The sequence below is a fragment of the Puntigrus tetrazona genome, chromosome 9 (assembly GCF_018831695.1).
Source record: "Puntigrus tetrazona isolate hp1 chromosome 9, ASM1883169v1, whole genome shotgun sequence".
Classification (NCBI taxonomy): Eukaryota; Metazoa; Chordata; class Actinopteri; order Cypriniformes; family Cyprinidae; genus Puntigrus; species Puntigrus tetrazona.
This window is the reverse complement of record NC_056707.1, coordinates 26,002,772-26,025,936: the sequence shown is the minus strand read 5'-3', so window position 1 is coordinate 26,025,936 and position 23,165 is coordinate 26,002,772. Positions and strand designations below refer to the sequence as shown.

Here is a 23,165-nt window from a genome sequence, read left to right as displayed (position 1 = left end):
CGTCATCATTATAAGTGCTTTATTTAGCCTTTCTGTTTGATCACACACACACACACACACTACACAACAATGCTTCTTTATATAACCTCGGCTCTCTTGCAGTAATACAGCTCAACAGATTTAATGCATTAAACATCACGCGTGCTTTAAAAACACACGAGAGCAGCCAAGAATCAATCTCAACATTAATATACGATGTCAAAATATTGATTAAACATTTCTGGGCTGAGAAAAAATAGAGAATAGAAGAAATGTCAAATCTCATGCGTTTGAAAAGTAATGTGTGCTTTTCATTAAGGTGGTTGAAAAACATCTTTATCGTTATTAAAAGAATATCTGAACTAACCAAGTTCATATCTTATTTATATATATATATATATATATATATATATATATATATATATATATATATATATATATATATATATATATATATATTTACTTGTTATTTATATACATTTATGATTGTAATTTTAGCGTAAGTTTTAAAAATATCTTGTGTGCTTTTGTTATTTTTTATTTGTTTTAGTATTTTGTAATACTTCTATTTTGACATTTACAAAATAAATAAATAAATAAATAACTGACCTTACGAGAAAAAAAAATAATAAGGATATGTACACTTATATTCTATTCAATATTTACCGAAACATTTAATCGCTTTTTGGAGACCCTTATATAAAAACCAGACTAGAATTTCAGAAGGATACTATTTTAGTATTATTTATATACTTTCATATTTATATTATACTATATGCAGTTTACACTTATATAAAATGTTATTTAACGTAGGTTTAAGTAATATATATATATATATATATATATATTTGTGTGTGTATATATATATATATATATATATATATATATATATATTATGTGTGTGTGTGTGTATATATATATATATATATATATATATATATATATATATATATATATATATATATATTACTTAAACCTTTTTTTTTTTTTCAATTTTATTTTTAATTTGACCGAATTTGAATATTTAATGGTCAAATCAAAAAAACTTGCAAGAAAATGTTTTTATAAATATTTTATCAAATAAAAAACGAAATAAAAAAGCAAAAACTAAATAAATATTACGTTTCTATGTATGGTTTATGGAAATATTTTAACATTTTTACCAGGTGATTGAGCAAAGATTACGCCATATATAATTATCAGTATTTAATTTTAATTTTAATTTAATTTTACGCCATATATAATTATCAGTATTTAATGTTATTTTCTGAATTCTCTTCCTCTTCTCAGACATTACTATATTTCATCCACCTGTATTGATCGAGTCGGTACCTGGCGGTTTCTCTCCACTCGGCATCCTCTCCGTCGCGGAGGCAGATCTCATCCAGCTCGGTGAAGAGGTCGTGCGGGATGTGCTCTTCATCGTCATCCTCGGTGCCCAACAGAAACTGAACCCTCTGAGAGGGAGTATCTGTGACACAGCATTTCAACGACTTCAAAAGAAAACCCCACCAGGCTCCGCTCAAAAGGTCACACCGCTAAAACAGGCAGCTAAAAGCCGCTCTGTGAGCAACACGGCGTTACGTGGACGACAATAAAGCACAGAAAAGAAGCGGCTGCTCTCCGACGGGACTGAGTCATCGTCACGATGAGCTGCGAAAGGAGCAACTCGCTCCAACTCTGAGCCTGTCGAGATCACAGCCAGACGGAGACAGAACACAACAGCACAGGCCCGAGACACGCTCACTCCGCATTTCTGTTTTGCTTTTATCTAAATATGAATAATTCAAGATACCTTTGCTTGAGATGCGAAAGCGCACTGCCGTTTAAACCAAGGTGCTATGTTTTAATTCGAATATACTTTATTTAGTGCTGTCAAACGATTCATCGTGATTAAGTGCATGCAAAATAAAAGTTGCTGTTTGTTTGCATAATATATGCGCGTGCGCATATTTATTATGCATACTAAAAAAGTATTTTTCATATATAAACATATACATGTAGATAATATTTTCAAGCAATGTACTGTGTGTATTTATATTTACGTAATATTTAAACACAGTACACATATTTTATGTAAACAAAAACTTTTTTGCAAGCAATCAACCGTTTGATTTCACTAATTTAAATACATTTTTATTTGCATACCTCGCCGGCAGATTCGATTTTTTTTGTTGTTTTTGTTTTATAAAAAAACTAATATTTTTTATTACTTTGTGTCTCGGGTAAATATATCTTGAATTAACCCTATAAAGACATTTTAATGAATAAAACGACTAAAATAACAATAAATAAATAAACTAAATAACAGTTTATTGCAATTGTGATGCATGAGGATTTCATGGCTCAGATATTACGATAACGAAAAAAACTATTCAATTTCATCCCAAATTATCACTCTATATCTCACAATATGAATTATTAAGATGATATTTAAATGCTGGGTTTAATGATCAAAACATACAATGCGATGCAATGATAATTAAGAGATATAACAAATAGCCTGATGACTTTACACTCAAATTAGAACGTGTTTTTTATTTATTTGAGTGAGTTCAGTTTTGATCTTGTTGATCAGAAATGGGCTTTAAGGGGTTAAGGAGGTTTAGACTGAAGAAAGGAGGGACTGTTACTGTATGAAGGAGATTCGCGTCCGTCCTCGACGCCCGAGTCTCTCTCTCTGCTCCTCTTTCTGTGTCGGTGTCCGTGATGGCGGTGACGGCGGCGGGTTCTTCTGCCCAGAGGAACATGAACCCCGATATACAGAGTCCTGTGACCTGCGCGGCAAACACAAAGCGTTTAGTTCACGCTCGGAGGTCACTCGCCGATTAGCTTTTTTCCAACGACAGGGAACAACACAGATCTCTGCATGACTTTGACTGGAATTAAACCTCGTGCACACGTTTTCAATTTTTCAATACTTTCGGTGCATCTGGAACACGCTAAATGCTCATTTGAAAAAATGACAAAAGACAAATACTGAGTAAAATATTTTTTCAGACAATTTTGGAGCAATGTTTTTCGACAGCGAATAAAAACACTAGATCAAAATATAAGAGCAGCGTTATTTTAGAATTATTTATATAGTACTTATAATATAAAAAATTATCTATATTATTTCTATTTATTTTAGCATTATTAACGTATAAAATGTTTATAGTATTTACGCTATTAGCTTTCATTTTATATCAGATTTAATTTTAGATTAGGTTTTAGAAATGCGTTACATGCTTTCGTCATTTTTATTATTTTTTATTTTATTTTCCTATTTTTATTTCAGTTTCAAGAAAACATTTATAATTCTCATTTATTCAAATTTGCTTTAATTTAATATTAATATTTTATTTAAGCTTCATTACAATCAGTGAAACATACTTTTATTATAGTAATATTTTTAGGTTCTTACAATTACATTAAAGTATTAGCTTTTATTTTTTTATTTTCTGTTTTCATTTTGTTTTAGTTAAAGTTAAAGTATCTTACACTAAAAAAAAAAAAAAAAAAAAATATATATATATATATATATATATATATATATATATATATATATATAAACTTAATTTTTTTATTCAGTTTTTTTTTTTTTTTGAGCAATACTTTCCTGCATTCAGTGAAATTAAAGTGTGTTTCTTTTTAACATGATCAACTTTTATAATTAACTGTTCATTCCTGGATGGAATTGCAATGTATGATGGGATTGTCTTTTCCATAAAAAACACATGCTTTAGCATTCAGCCAGAAGAAGGCGTCTTAGAAGGCTGCGTAATTATACCGTGACTCATTTGGCATAATTATCCTTCATAATTATGAATTATAAAGCAAAATTATGAAATAATTATACGGCTGCCTACTTTTTGGAGCGGATGTGGCCTTAACCACATGATACCTTATAGCTGTCTGGGTAGGCTGCTCACAGGGTTTTGAAAATAATAATAACACTCTTTTTTTAGTTTCAATAATTATTTGCTGAACATATTTAAACCTTACAGTTATTTATCATTTTTGAAGAATGCTAAATTATCAGTGCGAGGTTTATTTTTAGTTAAGTCAGAGTGCATTAATGTTAACGAACACAACTTGAGATTTTAAAAATGCATCAGTGAAAGCTGAAATTAATGTTAAGATTAATAAATGATGTATATTGTTCAATTCGAGCGCTAATTAGTGTAGTTAACTATTGAACCTTGTCGTAAAGTGTTACCTTAAAATTTATACACTATCTATATACAGTATTCTGCTTGATTTGATCATATTTTCGGCTTATATTTTCATTTTACTTTTGCTTTTATAACTTTTATTTACATGTTATTTACTATTTTTGCTTTTAAGATGAGGCTTTTCATATAGTATGTATTTTCTAAATTAACCTCATTTCAGTGATCAAATTTTTTTTTTATTTAACGACCTCGTATCAGAGACTTGATGGGGAGCTCCTAGCAACCATTCGGGTCGCCATAGCAACTTCCTAGCAACCACTCGAATACTTAAGCAGTGAATTAGCAAGTGAGGAAATTGTCATTTTGCAGCTCATGGGACGATCCGAATCGAACCTTATGCGTCTGAATCTGAATAAATTATATTTTTTTCAGAAGCTGTGGATTTGCAAGCCACGGTGATTCAGGAATAAATCATATTTTTGCCGTCACGAGCAGTGTTTGCAGTATAGCTCAGTCTAATATATATATATATGCTGCATATACTATATTTGTCCTATATCTTGACAGTGGGCTCATTACTGCATGGAATTGTGGGTAATATGCTCATAACGCCAGCCTGTGCTGTCACACATCATGAAGACTGAGCTCTGAAAAGCTGGTTTTATATTTGCATTTGCAGCTTGTCAGTGTACTGTGACGCTGAGTGATGAACTGATGAAACTTTCTTAACCAAACATCTCCAAAACCCTCATGAAATGAAACTATGCTTTTCTGTTAGCTTTAAGGTTAAATTGTGCACTAAAAGAAAAAAAAAACCTGACCGCCAAGCAATATTACTAGATTCTATAATAATAATAATAATAATAGTTATGCTAATGTCACATTATTAATAAATTATTTTATATGGATAACAATACTCAAATGCGCATTTAAAAAGTACATTCTACTGACTTTAATTATTAATTATTATATTGTTTAATTTAATTATTTAATTAAATATTATGTAATACATTCTCATATAATTATTATACAATTAATAGCATGTTAACAATTAATATTAATTAATATTCACACAATTAATATTCTCTTTACTTTTAAAAGTATATTCATTATTATTATTATTATCATCAATATTATATTATATTATCAGTATGTTCAAATAATATTAATAGTATGTTATTTATATTAAATATTAATAATAAAGAGACAAACTGTGCATTAAAAATCCACATTCTTTTACTTAAAAATCAATTATATTATTATTTAAAATATTTAAATGTTGATTTAATTTTTTTAAATTCATTTATTAGTATTTGTTTTATTTAATTACATTTATTTGTTTTATTATTTACGTTTTAATTTAAAATTTAAATAAAAAATTATAATTAAAATTAATAATCTGACAAAATATTTAAAAAAAACCTTTGGATAAAACATCTGCCAAATATGTAAATGTACTTTCAATAGAAAATACACACAAAACTGCTCTCATCAAGACATGAGGTCCTCAAGTTCATCAGCCAAAGTTAGAAATGCATGTTCATAATTAATGCAAATAAAGCAGGCACAAACATAAACAGAGAAGCGTGTGATTATTTCTGACATGTGTAGGACATGGAGCCTCTATTTAGACACTGAGAGTCTTGATGACCCATTTATTATTCTAATTTGGATACTGTAATTATTCTCTGCCTCTTTCTCACCAACAAACACAGTAGGATGTAAAAATAGCGTGCGGGGCAGGAGAGCAGCTGACGTCATCGGCCGTCCTTAGAGAAGATGCTCTTTTCCCCTGTGAAACGCTCTCAAATACTAGCTCTCCGTCCTCCCACCAGTCTTTTCTATTCATGTCATTTCAGAGGCACACACACGCCACCCACAGACCTTCCTCTCAGACTAGCGTTAAGTTCTCTGAGCCGCCGATGCTCTGAAACAGCTGGTTATTATTGTGTTTGAGAGCTCAGCAGCTAAAAGATGAGCATTACGTCTGTACGTGACTGATGATGCATCAAAGCTCATTTAATACACTCGAAGCTGTCCATTTGATGCTAAACTAGAGCAATGGGACAATGAAAGAAGCTCTTGCATATATATATATATATATATATATATATATATATATATATATATATAAAACACACACACACACATATATATATATTCTAAAGACTGAAATCCCTTCAATTCAAAAGATTCAGATGTCAGTCTAACACACAGTGTAATCAGAATTCATAATTTACATTTAGTCATTTAGTCATTTTATCCAAAGTGACGTACAAATGAATAATTTTGACTCTTTAATATTAACATTAAATGCTATGGGGTGTAAAATACTATTAATGTTATGAAATAGTTCAGAATATTTGATAATAATAATTTAACAATTTTAACTAAAGAGATAGTTTATCGGGTAGTTTTAATTTTAATTCATATGTGTATTTATATTAATATTCATATTTAAATTAATCATCCATCCATCCATTTACTAACGCTTATTCGGGGCCGGGTCGTGGGGGCAACAGTCTAAGCAGGGACTTCCCTCTCCCCAGACACTTCCTCCAGCTCTTCCGGGGGAACACCGAGGCGCTCCCAGGCCAGCCAAGAGACATAGTTCCCCCAGCGTGTCCTAGATCTTCCCCGGGGCCTCCTCCCGGTGGGACATGCCCGGAACACTTCCATTGGGAGGCATTCGGGAAGCATCCGGAACAGATGCCAGAGCCACCTCAGCTGGCCTCTCTCGATGTGGAGGAGCAGCGGGTCTACTCCGAGCTCCTCCCGAGTAACTGAACTCGTCATCTCTAAGGGAGCGAGCGCCCAGCCACCCTACGGAGGAAACACATTTCGGCCGCTTGTATCTGGGATCTCATCCTTTCGGTCATGACCCAAAGCTCATGACCATAGGTGAGAGTAGGAACGAAGATTGATTGGTAAATCGAGAGCTTTGCCTTGGGGCTCAGCTCCTTCTTCACCATGACAGACCAGTACAGCGACCGCATTACTGCAGAAGCTGCACCGATCCATCTGTCGATCTCTCGTTCCATCCTCCCCTCACTCGTGAACAAGACCCCAAGATACTTAAACTCCTCCACCTGAGGCAGGAACTCCCCACCAACCTGAAGGGGGCAAGCCACCCTTGTCCGACTGAGAACCATGGCCTCAGACTTCGAGGTGCTGATTCTCATCCCAGCCACTTCACACTCAGCTGCAAACTGCCCAAGTGTACACTGTAGGTCTTGGCCAGATGCAGCCAACAGGACAACATCATCCACAAAATGCAGAGACGCTATCCTGTGGTCACCAAACCGGAACCCCTCCGGCCCCCAGCTGCGCCTAGAAATCCTGTCCATAAAAATAATGAACAGGACCGGTGACAAAGGGCAGCCCTGTCAGAGTCCAACATGCACTGGGAACAAGTCTGACTTAATGCTGGCAATGCGAACCAAGCTCCTGCTCTGATCATACAGGGACCGGACAGGCCCCTTACCCCATACTCCCCCCACAGGACACCACGAGGAACCCGGTCGAATGCCTTCTCCAAATCCACAAAACACATGAGGACTGGTTGGGCAAACTCCCAGGAACCCTCCAGTATCCTGAAGAGGCTATAGAGCTGGTCCATTGTTCCACGTCCAGGACGAAACCCGCATTGTTCCTCTTGAAGCTGAGGTTCCACTATCGGACGGATTCTCCTCTCCAGTACCCTGGCATAGACTCCCAAGGAGGCTGAGGAGTGTAATCCCCCTATAGTTGGAGCACATCCTCCGATCCCCCTTCTTAAAAAGAGGAACCACCACCCCGGAGTCCCACGAGTCAACCAGGCCCAATAGGACTTCAGCTTGAAGGCATCCCTTACTTCCGGTGTCCACCACCGGGTTCAGGGATTGCCGCCACGACATGCACCAGAGACTTTATGGCCACAGTTCCGGACGGCCGCATTGACAACAGAGGTAGAGAATATAGTCCACTCGGACTCAATGTCTCCAGCCTCCCTCGGGATCCGGTTAAAGTTCTGAGACGGGAGTTGAAGATCTCCCTAACAGGGGTCTCTGCCAAACGTTCCCAACAGACCCTCACGGTATGTTTGGGCCTGCCAAGTCTGTCTGGCCTCCTCCCCCGCCAACGGATCCAACTCACCACCAGGTGGTGATCAGTTGACCGCTCCGCCCCTCTCTTCACCCAAGTGTCCAAGACATGCAGCCAGAGATCAGATGATACAACCACAAAGTCGATTATCAACCTCCGCCCTACGATGTCCCTTATGCTTGAACATGGTGTTTGTTATGGACAGACCGTGACTAGCACAGAATTTCAACTGTGAATTCCAACAGAACACCACTCTGGTTCAGATCGGGGTGCTGTTCCTCCCAATCACGCCCTTACAGGTGTCTCTAGCATCACCAACGTGAGCGTTGAAGTCCCCCAGCAGGACGATAGAGTCCCCGGTTGGAGCACATTCCAGCAACCCTCCCAAGGACTCCAAGAAGGCCGGGTACTCTACACTGCCATTCGGCCCGTAGGCACAAATGACAGTCAGAGTCCTCCCCCCAACCCGGAGTCACAGGGAGGCGACCCTCTCGTCCACCGGGGTAAACTCCAACACATGGCGGCTAAGCTGGGGGGCTATGAGCAAGCCCACACCAGCCCGCCGCCTCTCACTGTATCTCTAGTATCTCTAGCCGGTATCTCTCTACCTCCCACAACAACTCAGACCCCCCCTCCCACAATGCACTGGCCCCTTATGGTCCCTCCTGCAGGTGGTGGGCCCACGGGAGGATTGCCCCACGCCGCTGTTTCGGGCTGAGCCCGGCCAGGTTCCATGGCGGGTCCCCGGCTGCGCCGTACCGGGCGATGTCGCGACTCTGTTATTAATATCATTGTCCATAAGGGGTGGGGTGGACCGCTATTTGTCTGGCTTGTCACCTAGGACCTGTTTGCCTTGGGAGACCCTACCAGGAGCATATAGCCCCAGACAACCTAGCTCCTAGGGTCATTCAGGCACTCAAACCCCTCCACCACGTTAAGGTGGCGATCCTAGGAGGGGTTTAAATTAATCAGATTTAGCTATTCTGGGTTTAAATATATTTTAAATTTTTTCGTCCACTTACTTTATCTGCCATATTTTATTACACGTTTTATGTTATATTATATGTTTTTATATATTGTTTTTTATCATAATTTTTTTACACTAAGTTTGCTGCACAGTAAAAAAAAAATTTCATAAGTAAATATACAGATACTAATAGTACTAAAAATAGTAATATGCTAAAAATACTAACTAATATACTGCTAATACTACTAATATAATACAAATACTAAACATACCAATATTTAAAATAATTGTTTTATATGTAAGCATTTAAAAAAAATAAACATATTCCTGTGATGTAAAACTGAATTCTTAGTATGTATTTACCTTCTAGCTCCTCCTTCTCCAGTCCAGCTTTAGGCATGGAGCGAGTGCCTCCTCTGTCCACCACAGCCTCCTCATCATTCCTCTGTGTGTGGAGAGAGAGAGAGAGAGAGAGAGAGAGAGACAGAGAGAGACAAAGACAGAGAGAGAGACAGATAGAGAGAGAGAGAGAGAGAGAGAGAGAGAGAGAGAGAGAGAGAGAGAGAGACAGATAGAGAGAGAGAGAGAGAGAGAGAGAGGAGAGATGTCAGTGTGAAGGTCTGTCTCAGAGTGACAGGTGAAATAGATGCGTCTCACTGACAGATGTATTTGTCCCAGAGCATCATACAGAGACACGCTTGATAACTTGAAGTCTATGGACATATAAAAAATAATATTAATAATAAAATTGGAAAAAATACATCTAAAACAATTTCATAACATAATAAAGTGCCAAAATGTACAACGTACATTCTATGTAATACTAAAATTATGTCCAATATTGTTATGTTTATCATGTTTATTATGTTCTTTACATTATGAAACTGTAATGATTATGAGCGGTTGCTAGGACACTGTCATACAGTTGTTGAGGTTTAAAACGAAATAAGAGCGAGTGAATAATAATAAGCGAGTGTATTGCTACAAATAAAGAAGCACGAGTCCCATGCATGGTATATGTGTCCGGAGGTTTTCCGCATACACACTGAAAAACACAAGCGTAAAGGTGTTTGTGCTGATGCAGAGCTAGTCGAGGATGCTTTATAATCAGATCTGAGTGCAATGTAAACGCAACCCAGCCCTCGTATCTGCATCACGTCACACAAAACGAGTTTTCATGTTCCTGTCACGGGTGTGATAGGCACGAGAGCAGACAAAGACTATAAATGAAAATAAACTTATTTTAATCCACTTCAGGGATGAAATAAACAATATACATACAGGCGGGCAGGCAGATAGACGGAACAAAATCACACGCATATAAGGACAAGATCGGACAAACGGAACTGAAAACACAGGACTTAAATACACCAGGTGAATGACTACAATTAACAAGACACAGGTGAAGACGATAGACAATTAACTAAAGTGGGTCAAACTGAACACATGGCACACGATGAAAACAATAACAAAGTCCAAAGGCGTGACATTACCCCCTCCCGGAAGGTGCGTCCTCGCACCTAAAGCGTAACATCAAAATAAACAAAAGCGACTAGGAATTGGGGATACCGGGTCTTGGGAGGAGGTTCTGGTGGAGGGCGGCCCCCAGGAGAGGAGTAGACAGACAGTACAGGGAGGAACAGACGGAGGGAGGAGCCAGGGAGGACACAGGAGGAGTCCGGAGCAGGAGGAGATCCAGAGCCCAGCTATGGTGGTCCACGGTGGAGCCGACGGAGGGAGGAGCCATGGAGGAGGAGCGGCCATCGACTCCATGGGGCCGACCCGGCGGCGGCGGAAGCAGGTGGTGGAGAGACTGAGGTGGAGACGGAGAGCCGAAGAGAGCCGGGGTGGCGTCGAGGCGCTGGAGGTCAAGGCGACGCCACAGGCCGGCGACTGACACGGAGACGGGACGGGAAGGACGCGGCGGAGCCAGAGCGACTGAGGACTGAGGTGAAGCTGGAGGAAGGAGGAGCCTGACAGAGCCGGTAGGATGGAGGGACGAGGTGAAGCCGGAGGAGAGGAATCGAGGCGGCGAATGGTCGACGACAGACCAAGGTGGAGCCGGAGGGGCGATGGAGCCTGGTGAAGCTGGTGGACTGACGGACCACGGTGGAGAGGGGCGCTAGGAGCCCAGGGGAGCCGGCGGGTCTACTAGCCGAGGAGGAGTCTGGGTCTCGGAGGCAGGACGGGGAGGCGAGGGATCCTTCAACCTCGGCGGCGATGGAGACCGGCAGACCCGTGGCGAGCTCCAGATGGTGAACTGAGGGTGAGCGCAGGGGCTGCTGGGATCGATCGGTGGCGTATGACCAGGGTGGGAGGAGGGCAAACTGGAAACGCACAAGGCGCGGGGACTGGAGGAGCGCCGCGTGGCGCGAGGACTGGAGGAGCGCGCGTGGCGCGGCATCGGACGGAGCGCGCGTGGCGCGAGGGCGGGACGGAGCGCATGTGGCGCGGGCACGGACGGAGCGCCGACGTGGCGCGGGCGCGGGGACGGAGTGCACGTGGCGCGGGACGGAGCGCGCGCGTGGCGCGGGCACTGGAGGAGCGACGTGGCGCGGGCACTGGAGGGAGCGCGCGTGGCGCGGGCACGGGACAGGCGCGCGTGGCGCGGGCGCGGGACAGAGCGCCGCGGGCGCGGGCATCGGACAGAGCGCGCCGCAGGCGCGGGCACGGGACGGAGCGCACGAGGCGCGGGCAATGGAGGGAGTTTTTGGGGATCCAGCAGCCCTAGGTGGGAAATCAGCTCACCCTCAGTCGATGTGCAGTGGGCGGAGCTCCACTCCGCGCTCTCCTTGCAGTCGGCTTGCTCCACCGTGGTGAACTCTGTTGCTGGCTCGCGCACCTGGTCTGACGTATTCGGCTCGGGTCCTGTTACGCTCCACGGCTCTGTCGCTCTCTCTGGCGATGGGTCCGTGGTCGCGCTCGACTCCGCCCCCGTGTCAGCGGTGGGCTCAGGCTGGGGCTCGACCATGCGGTGAAGGGCTGAGCTGGGCTCTGGATCCTGAGTGGGGCTGGTGTCGGTGTCCTCCAGTGCAACAGTCATCGACGATTTGCACGACACCAGCACCCACTCGACGTAAGCGGCGATGCTCTCTCGAGGACCGCTCCCGGACAGCTGCGCCTGATTGGAAATGTTTAGTGCGCGGAAGTAGATTCCGCACAGAAAGCTGTCCGGGTAACGAGAGTCGTTGGCCAGGTGGAGGAATAGCGCGGTATATTCCTCGAGAGAGCAATCCCCCTGCTCCAGCAGGAGGATGAGGAAATTCGGGTCTTGGTACGGGGAATACATGACAAACAAAATAAAAGAAATTAAACCCGCTATACTTTTAACTTGTACTTTTGTCCGGTCCGATCTTCTGTCACGGGTGTGATAGGCACGAGAGCAGACAAAGACTATAAATGAAAATAAACTTATTTTAATCCACTTCAGGGATGAAATAAACAATATACATACAGGCGGGCAGGCAGATAGACGGAACAAAATCACACGCATATAAGGACAAGATCGGACAAACGGAACTGAAAACACAGGACTTAAATACACCAGGTGAATGACTACAATTAACAAGACACAGGTGAAGACGATAGACAATTAACTAAAGTGGGTCAAACTGAACACATGGCACACGATGAAAACAATAACAAAGTCCAAAGACGTGACAGTTCCTCGTTCTCACCTTACGAGATATGTCATGTCTTTTATGTCTAAAAAACGTTTTTTTAAAAGAAAAACGAGCACTTCAGGACAACGTTGCACAGTTTTTAATGGCAGCTTTTACTTTACTGTAATGTTTTCATGGCAACACATTAAAAATTTGTAACGTAAAACAAAATTACTGGCAAAAACATCAAGATGTATGACCTGTGTGTGTGTGTGTGTGTGTGTGTGTGTGTGTGTGTGTGTGTGATTTGTTTCGGTAAGCATTTTCACGTTAGTAGCTGGTTTTTGTATTTGTATATTATAAATAAACCAGCTCCATTTGAATACTTCAGCTTCTAAAGTTTAGTTTTCCTTTCTTTAAACAGTTGCAGTTGCATCGAAAGGTTTTACCGGTTTTACCATGGATTTGAGAGGCAGGCTTGTGCTTCCTTGACGTGTTGCTGACATTACTCTGTTGTGTTTTAGTGACATAAAAAAAACATCATGTGGCTACACAGAAGACACTGGATGTCGACGAGTGTCCTGATATGCCGATGATCAGATCTGCGAGGTGAGATCATGAAGATCGCGTGTTAACGCTAAGGGTGAACGCAGCCTGTTTTGCTCCATGGGAATGAAAGCTCAACCCAACTACAATCCAGTTACCATGGTTACTAATGGTAGCCAACAGCAGCAGCCTCTCCATGAAATCAAACCGACTCACGTCCTGAACTTCATCATTAAAGCCTCACCAAACATGATAGCGAAATTTACTTTCTCTTTAAAAACACACACAAAAAGGCAGTGCTAGAGAGATATCGGGGACAATGTGAGCACCATGCATAAATATTAGCATGCAGAATATAAACAATAAAATAAATATGAATGTTACATATTTTCTAATGATAAACACCAAATTATACAAAAATAATAAAACTATGTTAATGTTAATGATTTAATATTTGAAGGGCATTATTAATATCAAACAGATCAAAAATGCACATCATTTTATAACAATAGAATATTAACAATAATTAATTTTCCACTGTTTAAAGTAATACACCACAAAATACAAGAATTACAGTTTAGGGTAATATTGAATTACGTCTTTTTGCTCACCAAGGCTGCATTTATTTGATGGAAAATATAGTAAAAACAGTAAAATCTGTGAAATATTATTACCATTTGAATTAACTTTATTCTATTTGTATATAGTTTATAATATAATTTTTTTTCTATGATGCACTGCTGAATTTCTCCAGTCTTCAGCGTCACACAATGCTTCAGAAATCTTTCTAATATGCTGATTCTTAAAAAATTTTAACATCATGAATAGCTTTACTGTCACTTCTAATCAACATAATGAGTCCTTGTTGAATAAAAACACTAACCCTAAAATCTGCCAAATGCATAAAGACCAAACTGTTGATTGTAATTTCACAGAAGAGGTCTATGTACACTATAAAGGTTTCAATGTGATTATTTAACGCAGATTTTAAATATATAATCATTCACTGGTATCATATTTCATGCAGAAATACAACTAGAATACAATTACTCTTTGCTCAGCTTCAGCGCAAAACAAATTAGTGTCATAATGAGCTCTTGAGGGAATCTTTAATTAGTGCAAAAGAATAGCTGCTGGTGTAATAAACAGGGTTAAAGCAGTTACTAGCCGAGATTCCCTTCATGTCAGCCTATAACGAAAGCAGGCTGGATTTGTGCATTTGTCCTGAACAGACAGCATTACTGACCAGCTGCTAATCGCAACAAGCTGGTGTTTTAGCGCCTCATTACTGAGAAACACACAGCATTCAAACAGATGGTGCCGAGCCAAGATCAACCCTCAGAGCAATTACATAAGAGCAGAAATACAGTCTTACCAAAAAAAAAAAAAAAAAAAAAAACATGTAATACTACTGTTGCACACAAACTATTTAAAACTATGCTAGAATAGTAATATTCAACGTATATGCATGTCAACATTTACACTGCACATCAAAAGTTTGGGGGCGGTACGATGATTTCGTTCGTGAAAGTTAAAACTTTTCTTCTGCGAGGGTGCATGGAACGTGACAGCAAAGACATTTTCAAATAAATGCCGTTTTTATAACTTTTACATTTATAAAGCATCCTGAAAAAAAGAATCGTATATCAGGGTTTTCCACAGCGCGACCATTTTCAACTTTGACAGTCATCAGAAATGTTTCTCGACGGATCGCGTGACGCCGAAGGCTGGAGTAATGATGCTGAAAACTCACAACTCTACAGTTTTACTGTAGTTTTGATCAAATAAATGCATCCTTGGTGAGCAAAAGATTTTTAAAAAATCTTACTGATTTCAATACTTTAAAATGTTATATAGTGCATGATCTTTCAGTTACTTGAATAAACGTAATTCGATATGTTTAAAAAATGACATAATTATATGCATCAATAGCAAAAATCGGAAGTATTTTTAACACGAAAAATGCCTTTTTGAGTGATTCATAAACTGATTTTTATTCAAATCGATTCACTGAATCAGTCAATCTGAACCGATTCAAACGCGTATCGAACTCGAGCAGCATTTAGCTAATGATGTTTAAATGAAAGGTGTTATTAAATAGGACCAGATACATGGATTGTGACTTTAATATAAAAGATTGGCACCAGATTGTTTATAAAAAGAATTACAATGCATGTGATTCACTTTAGATGAAAAGCATAAACACAAATGAGATGCAAATCGTTTAAATCCCATACATCTTTTTATCTGCTCTGACAGCAGCTCATTAAATCCATCCTAAATGTCAAAACTAGCAGCTGAAATTCATGTTGTTCAAGGCCTCCAGGTAATACAGCGTGTGTGTGTGTGTGTGTGTGTGTGTGTGTGTGTGTGTGTGGCCAGGGGATGGTAGCTACAGTAACTCACTCAAATGATAGCTCACGCTTCACACCCACACACTGACATACTGGAGGAAAAAACCCAAGGGCACCTATACTTCTATATTTGTCTGTGTGTGTGTGTGTGTGTGTGTGTGTGTGTGCGTGTGTGTACTCGCATACGCACACACGTGCGAGAGTATAAGGGTGTTTTAATTCTGTGAACTCATGTAAATCTGTGCAAATGAGCACAAAACTGTAACTTTGACGGGAATCACATTCCCTTACAGCATAACGATAATAGAATCGCAAATGCTTTTTCACAATTTCTTTTTTTTTGTGTGCCTAATTGCTGGCCTTGTGGTTAACGCTGTTTAAAGAGACGCTTTAAATTTAATTTTAAAATTGTAATAAAAAAAATGAGTGATCTGCTTTTATTTCAATAATCATATTTTCAGAATTGCTTGGAATCATTGTAAATCGGTTTATCGTAAAAACAAATAAATAAATATCACTGATTATGACATTGAAACAAATAGAATAAAGTGATTATATATATATATATATATATATATATATATATATATATATATATATATATATATATACGGTAAAACTTTATTTTACGGTTACACCTATTAGTTGCTTATTATCATGCATATTACTAGAATATTATCCATTTATTGTTAATTAAGCACATACAGATGCCTTATTCTACAGTTGTAGTTAATAGTTAACAAGTGTTACCTATTCTAAAGTGAATGTGTGTGTGTGTGTGTGTGTGTGTGTACGTGTGCAGCTGTTAATTTTAAATGCACGGACATTTTATTTGCAATTAAAATACATTTTAAATTTAGACCCAAAGACAGTCCTCAGATGTGAATTTTGAGACCATTTTGAACTTTAAAAAGATATGTTTGCGACCAACTAGCACATCTCATAGCTTAATGCTTTATTAACCACTATAAATTATTATTTAAGCAAGCAAAGTCTTGATTTCTTTAACAAGTCGAGACGTCTCTGTCACACAAGGTGTTCATTCAGATGAGTGCCTTTTGCCCTGACTAGAATATGAATAGTGTGTAATCTGCATGAGGTCTAATCTCTTTATTCTGAATCCTCTCTTTTTATGACAAAACTGCTACACGCTCTCCTTCTGTGTGGATCCGCACACACTGTAATCCTGTGAAGAGATGACACACGACGCACACTCGCAGGTTCACGCGAGGGAACAGAACAGAGACGAGCCTCAACGCAGTAAAACAAAAATGAGATCTCTTTAAAGCTGAAGCGCATCATCTCCAGCATCACCAAAATGAGGAGCAAAAATAGTGACGCCGTCCATCTGCCACCGGTCAAACTCACACCAGACGCTCGAACAAACGCATCGGCGTTTTCAAAGTGTCACAATATTTACATTTTTGAAGATGAAACGCAGAATGAAATTCACAAGAATCCTCAAAACTCCAGGCTAGGTTTTAATATTTCAGTAATATAAAAAAAACACCTTCGCCATGAGGAAAAAAATCAAAATGAAGACAAAAATGACAAATCTTTATATCATATGACGTGAAATGTTTGTCATCCAATTTTCCAAGATCTGAACTTCTATCCACTTTAGGTTCATACAGTAGCTCTATATTCTTACAACAGGACAACTTTTGCACGTAGCTTTATTTTTAATAAAGTCTGTGAACTACGTTTAAAATCGGGGGGTTGGTAAGGTTTTTCTTTTGCTTCTGCAAGGCTGCGTTTTTTGATCAAACAATGCAATATTGTTCAATTCAATGTTTTGCATGTGTATACTTTTTTTAAATATATTTGATCAAAGCTGCATTTTCAGCATCGTTAGTGTCCAGCCTTCGGTGTCCCATGACCCTTCAGATGTGCTGCTCGACATTTCTTATTATTATCGATGTTGAAAGCAGTCGTATCAGAAACCGTGATCGTTATTTTATTCTCTGAGTGATATAAACAGCCTTTATTTGAAATAGAAATCATTTGTATTATAAAAGGTATTGTCTGCCACTTTACCGCAAAACATTAAAGAATTTCAACTCTCCATTAAACAGCCCTGAGCTATGACAGAACAACCTCCGAGCTGTAAAATGTCGGTTATAAATAGCAGCTGTGCGTTCAATGCACCTCTGAGATGGCCTGACTGTTCCGAGCGCTTAAAATAAGCACTTTCCTGTCAGATCGATGCACGGTGCAGGCTCCATGTCACAGAGCCGATACTTCAGGATGCCTGCGCGCTCGGATCAATGCTGCTGCTGCGGGTCGTGTTTACAAGGTACCAGGCTGTTTTGAAGAACGCTTCTGGACTGAATCACTTTTCTCCAGGGGGGCAACCTTTGTTGGGGCAGGTGCTCGAAATATAAAAGGGGCACATGAAACAGGCTTTTAAATAGGGCTGTGCTCAAAATGTCATAACAGCAATGCATCGTAACGTGTGTGTGTGTCTACGATATGCAGTATTGTGATATTAATATTGATTATGATGTGTTGCTATTGTAAACACTGTTGCTTTTGCAGTAAACTGAAAAATAGGCATTTTTGCAGACGGACACATGCGCACTACCAACCTACTTGACTTGAGATTATCATGTGGGGGATTTTATTTACGGCTAAATTATTAATTGTTCATTTTACTACTAGTTAGATCGGACAGGCCTTCATTAAATAATTGTCCGCACAAGAGAGCACTCTGGCAAAACCCTCTACCTTTACATTTTAAAAATGTTTTTTTAGCAAATTACGTTTATGAGAAACGCAACATTTTTAGAATTCGGCAAACGTAATAAGAACGTTGCTTTCCGAACATTCTAAATCAAGTGACATTTGAAAAAAAAACGAATTCAAACCAACGTTCCGTGGAAAGCTAAGATAACTAACAAAATATCTGTTTTTGTCAGAATTCTAGTCAGAACCTAATTCGGTATCTAAAAAAAAAAGAAAGTGTTTCTAATGTTCCCGAATGGTTATGAAACATTCTGAATGTCCTCTGAAACATCCAGCTTTTAAAATGTTTATTGCTTGTTTCATAATTATTAAATTTCATAATTTGCCGAAAAACATTCAATTTTACATTTTGCAAACATTATGGGAATGTTTCATTTAAATGTCCTCTGTACATTCTGAAACGAGTATCATTCAGAAAATGGAATTTAATTTAAAAAAGTGAATTTTAAGAACATTTTTAAAGACCACTAATTGTATTATTAATAGCTTGTAATATTAATGATGCCAGAAGGCCTTGTCAGAACGTTGTTAGAATGTTCCCTGTTAGCTTGCAATCAAATAAACTAGAAATACAGCTCATAAACAGAATTGTAGATTTAACTTAGCTATATTTCAGAGGAAAAACCCTCCCGAAAACGACGCGTAAAATCGCCCAGTTAACATGTCAGTCACAAACGTTTCATTTCTTGGCCAGATGAAGCAGCTAAGTGGACGAGACTGATAGTCACCATCTTGTTTTTCATGGCTATATTCTCTTGTGGATCAGATAGATTCCAGCTGGCTGAAAGAGACTTCTCTGGTATAATTTTAGAAGAAAAGTATCTGCAAAAAAAACACTTGAATAATTACAGCTTTTGTTTTCTCAGTATTCAGCTCCATTATTACTATATAATCTCACTTTTGTGGAAATTTCCAAAGAACTTTGGATTCCCCCAAAACAACAGAAAGAGCAATCAGCTTAATTTTAATGCTGTTTACTTACAGAAAATGGACACAAATTGACACGAAATCCTCTTAGCCGCCGGAAAAAATACTTTTGTGCACTTAAACCTAGTGAAAGGATAAACTCACAGAAGATGGAAAGCTTCTGAGCAACCCTGACCTGCCAAAACACAAAACAGGCTTTACTACATGCTTGACGCTAAGCATGCTGGGATCTATCTATCTATAATATACATAGAGAGAGAGAGAGAGAGTCTAAAATAGTAAAAAGTTACAATTCGACCAAAAAGGAGCTATTTCAGACCATTTATTCTGCTTAAAAGGCTTCAAATTCGCATTTCATATTTAAACTTATTCACTTTTTTATCCAAAGCAATAATATTAAAAAGTTGCTTATAGGCTATAAATGGAGTGAAGAATGCTTTTGAAGTCACTGTTGTCTCCAACATGGGTTTCCCACCGGTCCGCCCTGATCAAAGATATTTAAGTCACCGGTGTTCGACTTTTTTTTACTGGCACAAAATAAAGAAACCCATACAGGTTTTGACCGACTCGGGGGTGAGTGGCCTAAATGATAGCAGGCTTTTTATTTTGGGTTGAACTATCTCTTTAAAGCGGCGCGAGGGCGGTCAGAGAGCGGAGGGATTATAGCGAACGTCCCGTGATGGTTCACATTGATTTAATTGGATGAAGCGGATAATCACGTCGAGCATCCTCAAAGGGCAGATGGAGGAGAATATCACTATCGGCTGCAGCAGGGCGAATCCAAAGAGAGCGGTTCAGTGCAGTGAATGCTGCATGAATGAGCCAAAGCCCAAAGCATGTGGAAACACCTTTCGGGCATCTAAGACTAAGTCCTATCTACTTTAACGGGTAAATCGTAAAATATCAGAAACTGCTTCCCCATATATTATTTCTCGAGATTAAATAGCATTGAAAGGCTTTACTGTATTATATAATATACAGTCAATGAGCATTACAAGCTAGAACATGGAGAACATTCTCACAACTTCCACTAACATTTATTAAAAGCGCAGCGCTTTATTTTACAGTCCTGTCTCTCATGTACATACTATGCACTTATTGTAGTAATTGCAATAATAACCCAACCCTTATACTATCAGCACTTTCTCCAGTAAGTACACTGTGTGCAAACACTAAAAGTTACAGAAATGTTCTGTTCTTAATACGATATACATTTTCATAACGTTGAGCGAATCACTGCGATGTGATGCTACGAAATGCTTTTTGCCATTTTTAAATAACCTTTCATGTTTTATAATGCATTGCGACGAGCTTTTAGCTACGCAAGACAGAATTTAAAGCGTAATTGTATACAGTCAACGTATATATTGTAGAAATTTAATTTAATGTAAAGCTGTTTTGCGATCATAAAAAGTGATACGCATAAACATGAAATGAACTGAAAACATGCAATTATTTTAAAAAGGCATGAAGTCCCATCCCTAAGCCCACCCATTAGCATAAAACAAGCTAATGAAAACAATAAAATAAGACTGTGCTAATTAACAGAAATTAGCTTGACTTTAAGGCACAGACATCTTTATCAGCCCTAGAGTGATATTATTAATGCATATAAAATAGTCATAATGTGTTGCCATTATTATTGTTATCTAAAACTACAACCATGAAAAATATTTCTGTTACCTGAAATAAAAAAGTTAAGCTTTTTTTTTTATTTCAGATCGTTGAAATTGCCTTTGAAGTGCGCTACTAAAACAAAATATATAAACATCACATAGACAAGACAAAGATTAACGTATACCAGTCATACTAAAATAACACTGGTGTTAAATTAATATTTGTAAAATAGTTTATTTTTAATTCAACTAAAGCATTTTAACCTATAATTTTAGGCACTGATTACATATTTTTGTTAGTATTTCTTTCACTTATTATGTCACTGAGCTTGTTGCAGTGCATTATGGGATTATTGTCTTCTCCAAAAAGAAAAAATGACACCAAAATAAGGCTTCTTAGAACATTTTAGAATATTACAATATTCTAGGTAGTCACTGCAATCTCAGAAAAAAGGTACAAAGCTGATTGCCACCTAAGCTGCAAAACTGTCTTTGTACCTTATTTAGCCTTAAATGGTACATATTAGTTCTTTGAAAGTACATATTAGTACCTTGAAGGGTTAACTTCCTGCGCTGGATTTATGGGAGGTCTTTGGCTGACATCTGCAGCATGTAACCTGCTTCTTACTGTAGAAGCGGAGGCTTCCTGCACCCCTCCTCCACAGCACTAACCCTGCATCCGATCAATGACATTCACCCTGCAGAAAACACGCTGCATCCCCTGCATTACACAGACTACATCACCCACAATTCTGTAGTGCGCCGCTGCACGCTGTTCAAACAGCTAAATATAACTTTCTAGATCATGCATGTCGCCTGGCCATTTTAGCATTGCAATAGCGCAATCAAGGGCACCTTAAAAAAAAAATGCATGCATTTTCTAAATCCTTCAACTTGGCAGCGTTTGCATGCAGGAGATGCCACTAAAACCCGAACTGGAGTGAAACCAGCATGCCGCTCGTACCTGAGAGTCCAGTCGGCTGTAAAGGTCCAGATTCTGCATGTCCCTGGTGTTTTTTTCGCTCCAGATTAAGTCAGGACGGTTTCGCCTCATGCAGCATGCGCTTCAACTGATGTCCAACTTCAGCGCATGCACACGCAAACACACACTCATGCATGCACACACACACACACGCAGCGATTACAGCAGTGACATCAGCAGCGTCTCTCCCGTACAAACTTACACTGTCTTTATCTCATTCTGCCTCTCTCTCTCTCATAGGGAGGAACTGCTTCTCATGCCGGTGTTGCACCAGTGTTTTCTGCCCGCCTCCTCCCCAAAGGCATGCTGGGAGTGGACTGCTGACCTGTCAGAAGAGGCCTGACCTTGTTTCTTTCTCTCTCTCTCTCCTTATACTCACGGTTCTCACCTCGTCTAATATAACTGGAGAAAATGATCTGCTAGCGTTTTCATTCGTCTCAGTGGCGGTTCTTGGCATGTGTGCGATTCCCTAGAAGAACTCATTTGAGCCAATCACCTCAGCCAAAAATGTGACTCATCAATCTAAAGTCACAGGAACACAGCGACTGACTGATTGACCCTTCACTAGTGACTATCACAGACAGCAGACAAGTCTACACACACACACACACACACACACACACACACAAAAACATTCATTGCATGATGATGCATCTTTGAATGCAGTTAGAATGAACACATTATTCAAGTTATGAAAGCAAAAATATCCCAGTATGGGTTTTTTTTTTTTTAATGTTTATAAAACATAATATAATTAAATATTAGCACACAGGCAAGAATGGCGTTTTCCTGAATGTCAGTAAATGCCTTTGCAAATGTGATACTGATTTTATACAACAGCTGAACAAAAAAAACGCTAATGTTGAATAAATTGCATTTTAGTTTATTTGACGAAAGCAGTGCTAAACGAAGCCTAAGCGGAACATTTGCGCATCCCGTAGAAAACACTGCAATGTTTTTGAATGAATCATTTGATTTAATGTTCCATTCATAAAGAGAATCGTTAGCTTTGATTCTAAACGAATCAGCCGTTTCAAATGAATCAATGAATTCAATACACCTACTTTTTTTTTTGTTTTAGTGTCATCTTTTTTTAACTCTGTGACAACCAAGGTACCAGCACAAAAACACACTGAGTAAAATATAATTTAATTAATGTTATTTACAAAATCACAAAATCTGAGAAGTAATTTCTTATCATAAATAC

At 38.9% G+C, this 23,165-nt stretch overlaps 1 protein-coding gene across 1 annotated transcript in view; it reads right to left on the bottom strand.

Annotated features, from left to right (window-relative positions):
* Positions 1-22,175, bottom strand: part of slc4a10b (solute carrier family 4 member 10b) — a 55,372-nt gene extending 33,197 nt beyond the window's left edge. The window contains exons 1-4 of the mRNA XM_043249196.1: positions 21,941-22,175; positions 9,550-9,631; positions 2,613-2,756; positions 1,312-1,450 (exon numbers count right to left, since the gene is read on the bottom strand). Coding sequence (XP_043105131.1) covers positions 1,312-1,450; positions 2,613-2,756; positions 9,550-9,631; positions 21,941-22,030 — 455 coding nt within the window. The 5' untranslated portion in view covers positions 22,031-22,175. The remainder of the gene's footprint in view (positions 1-1,311; positions 1,451-2,612; positions 2,757-9,549; positions 9,632-21,940) is intronic.
* Between the last annotated feature and the right edge of the window lie 990 nt (positions 22,176-23,165).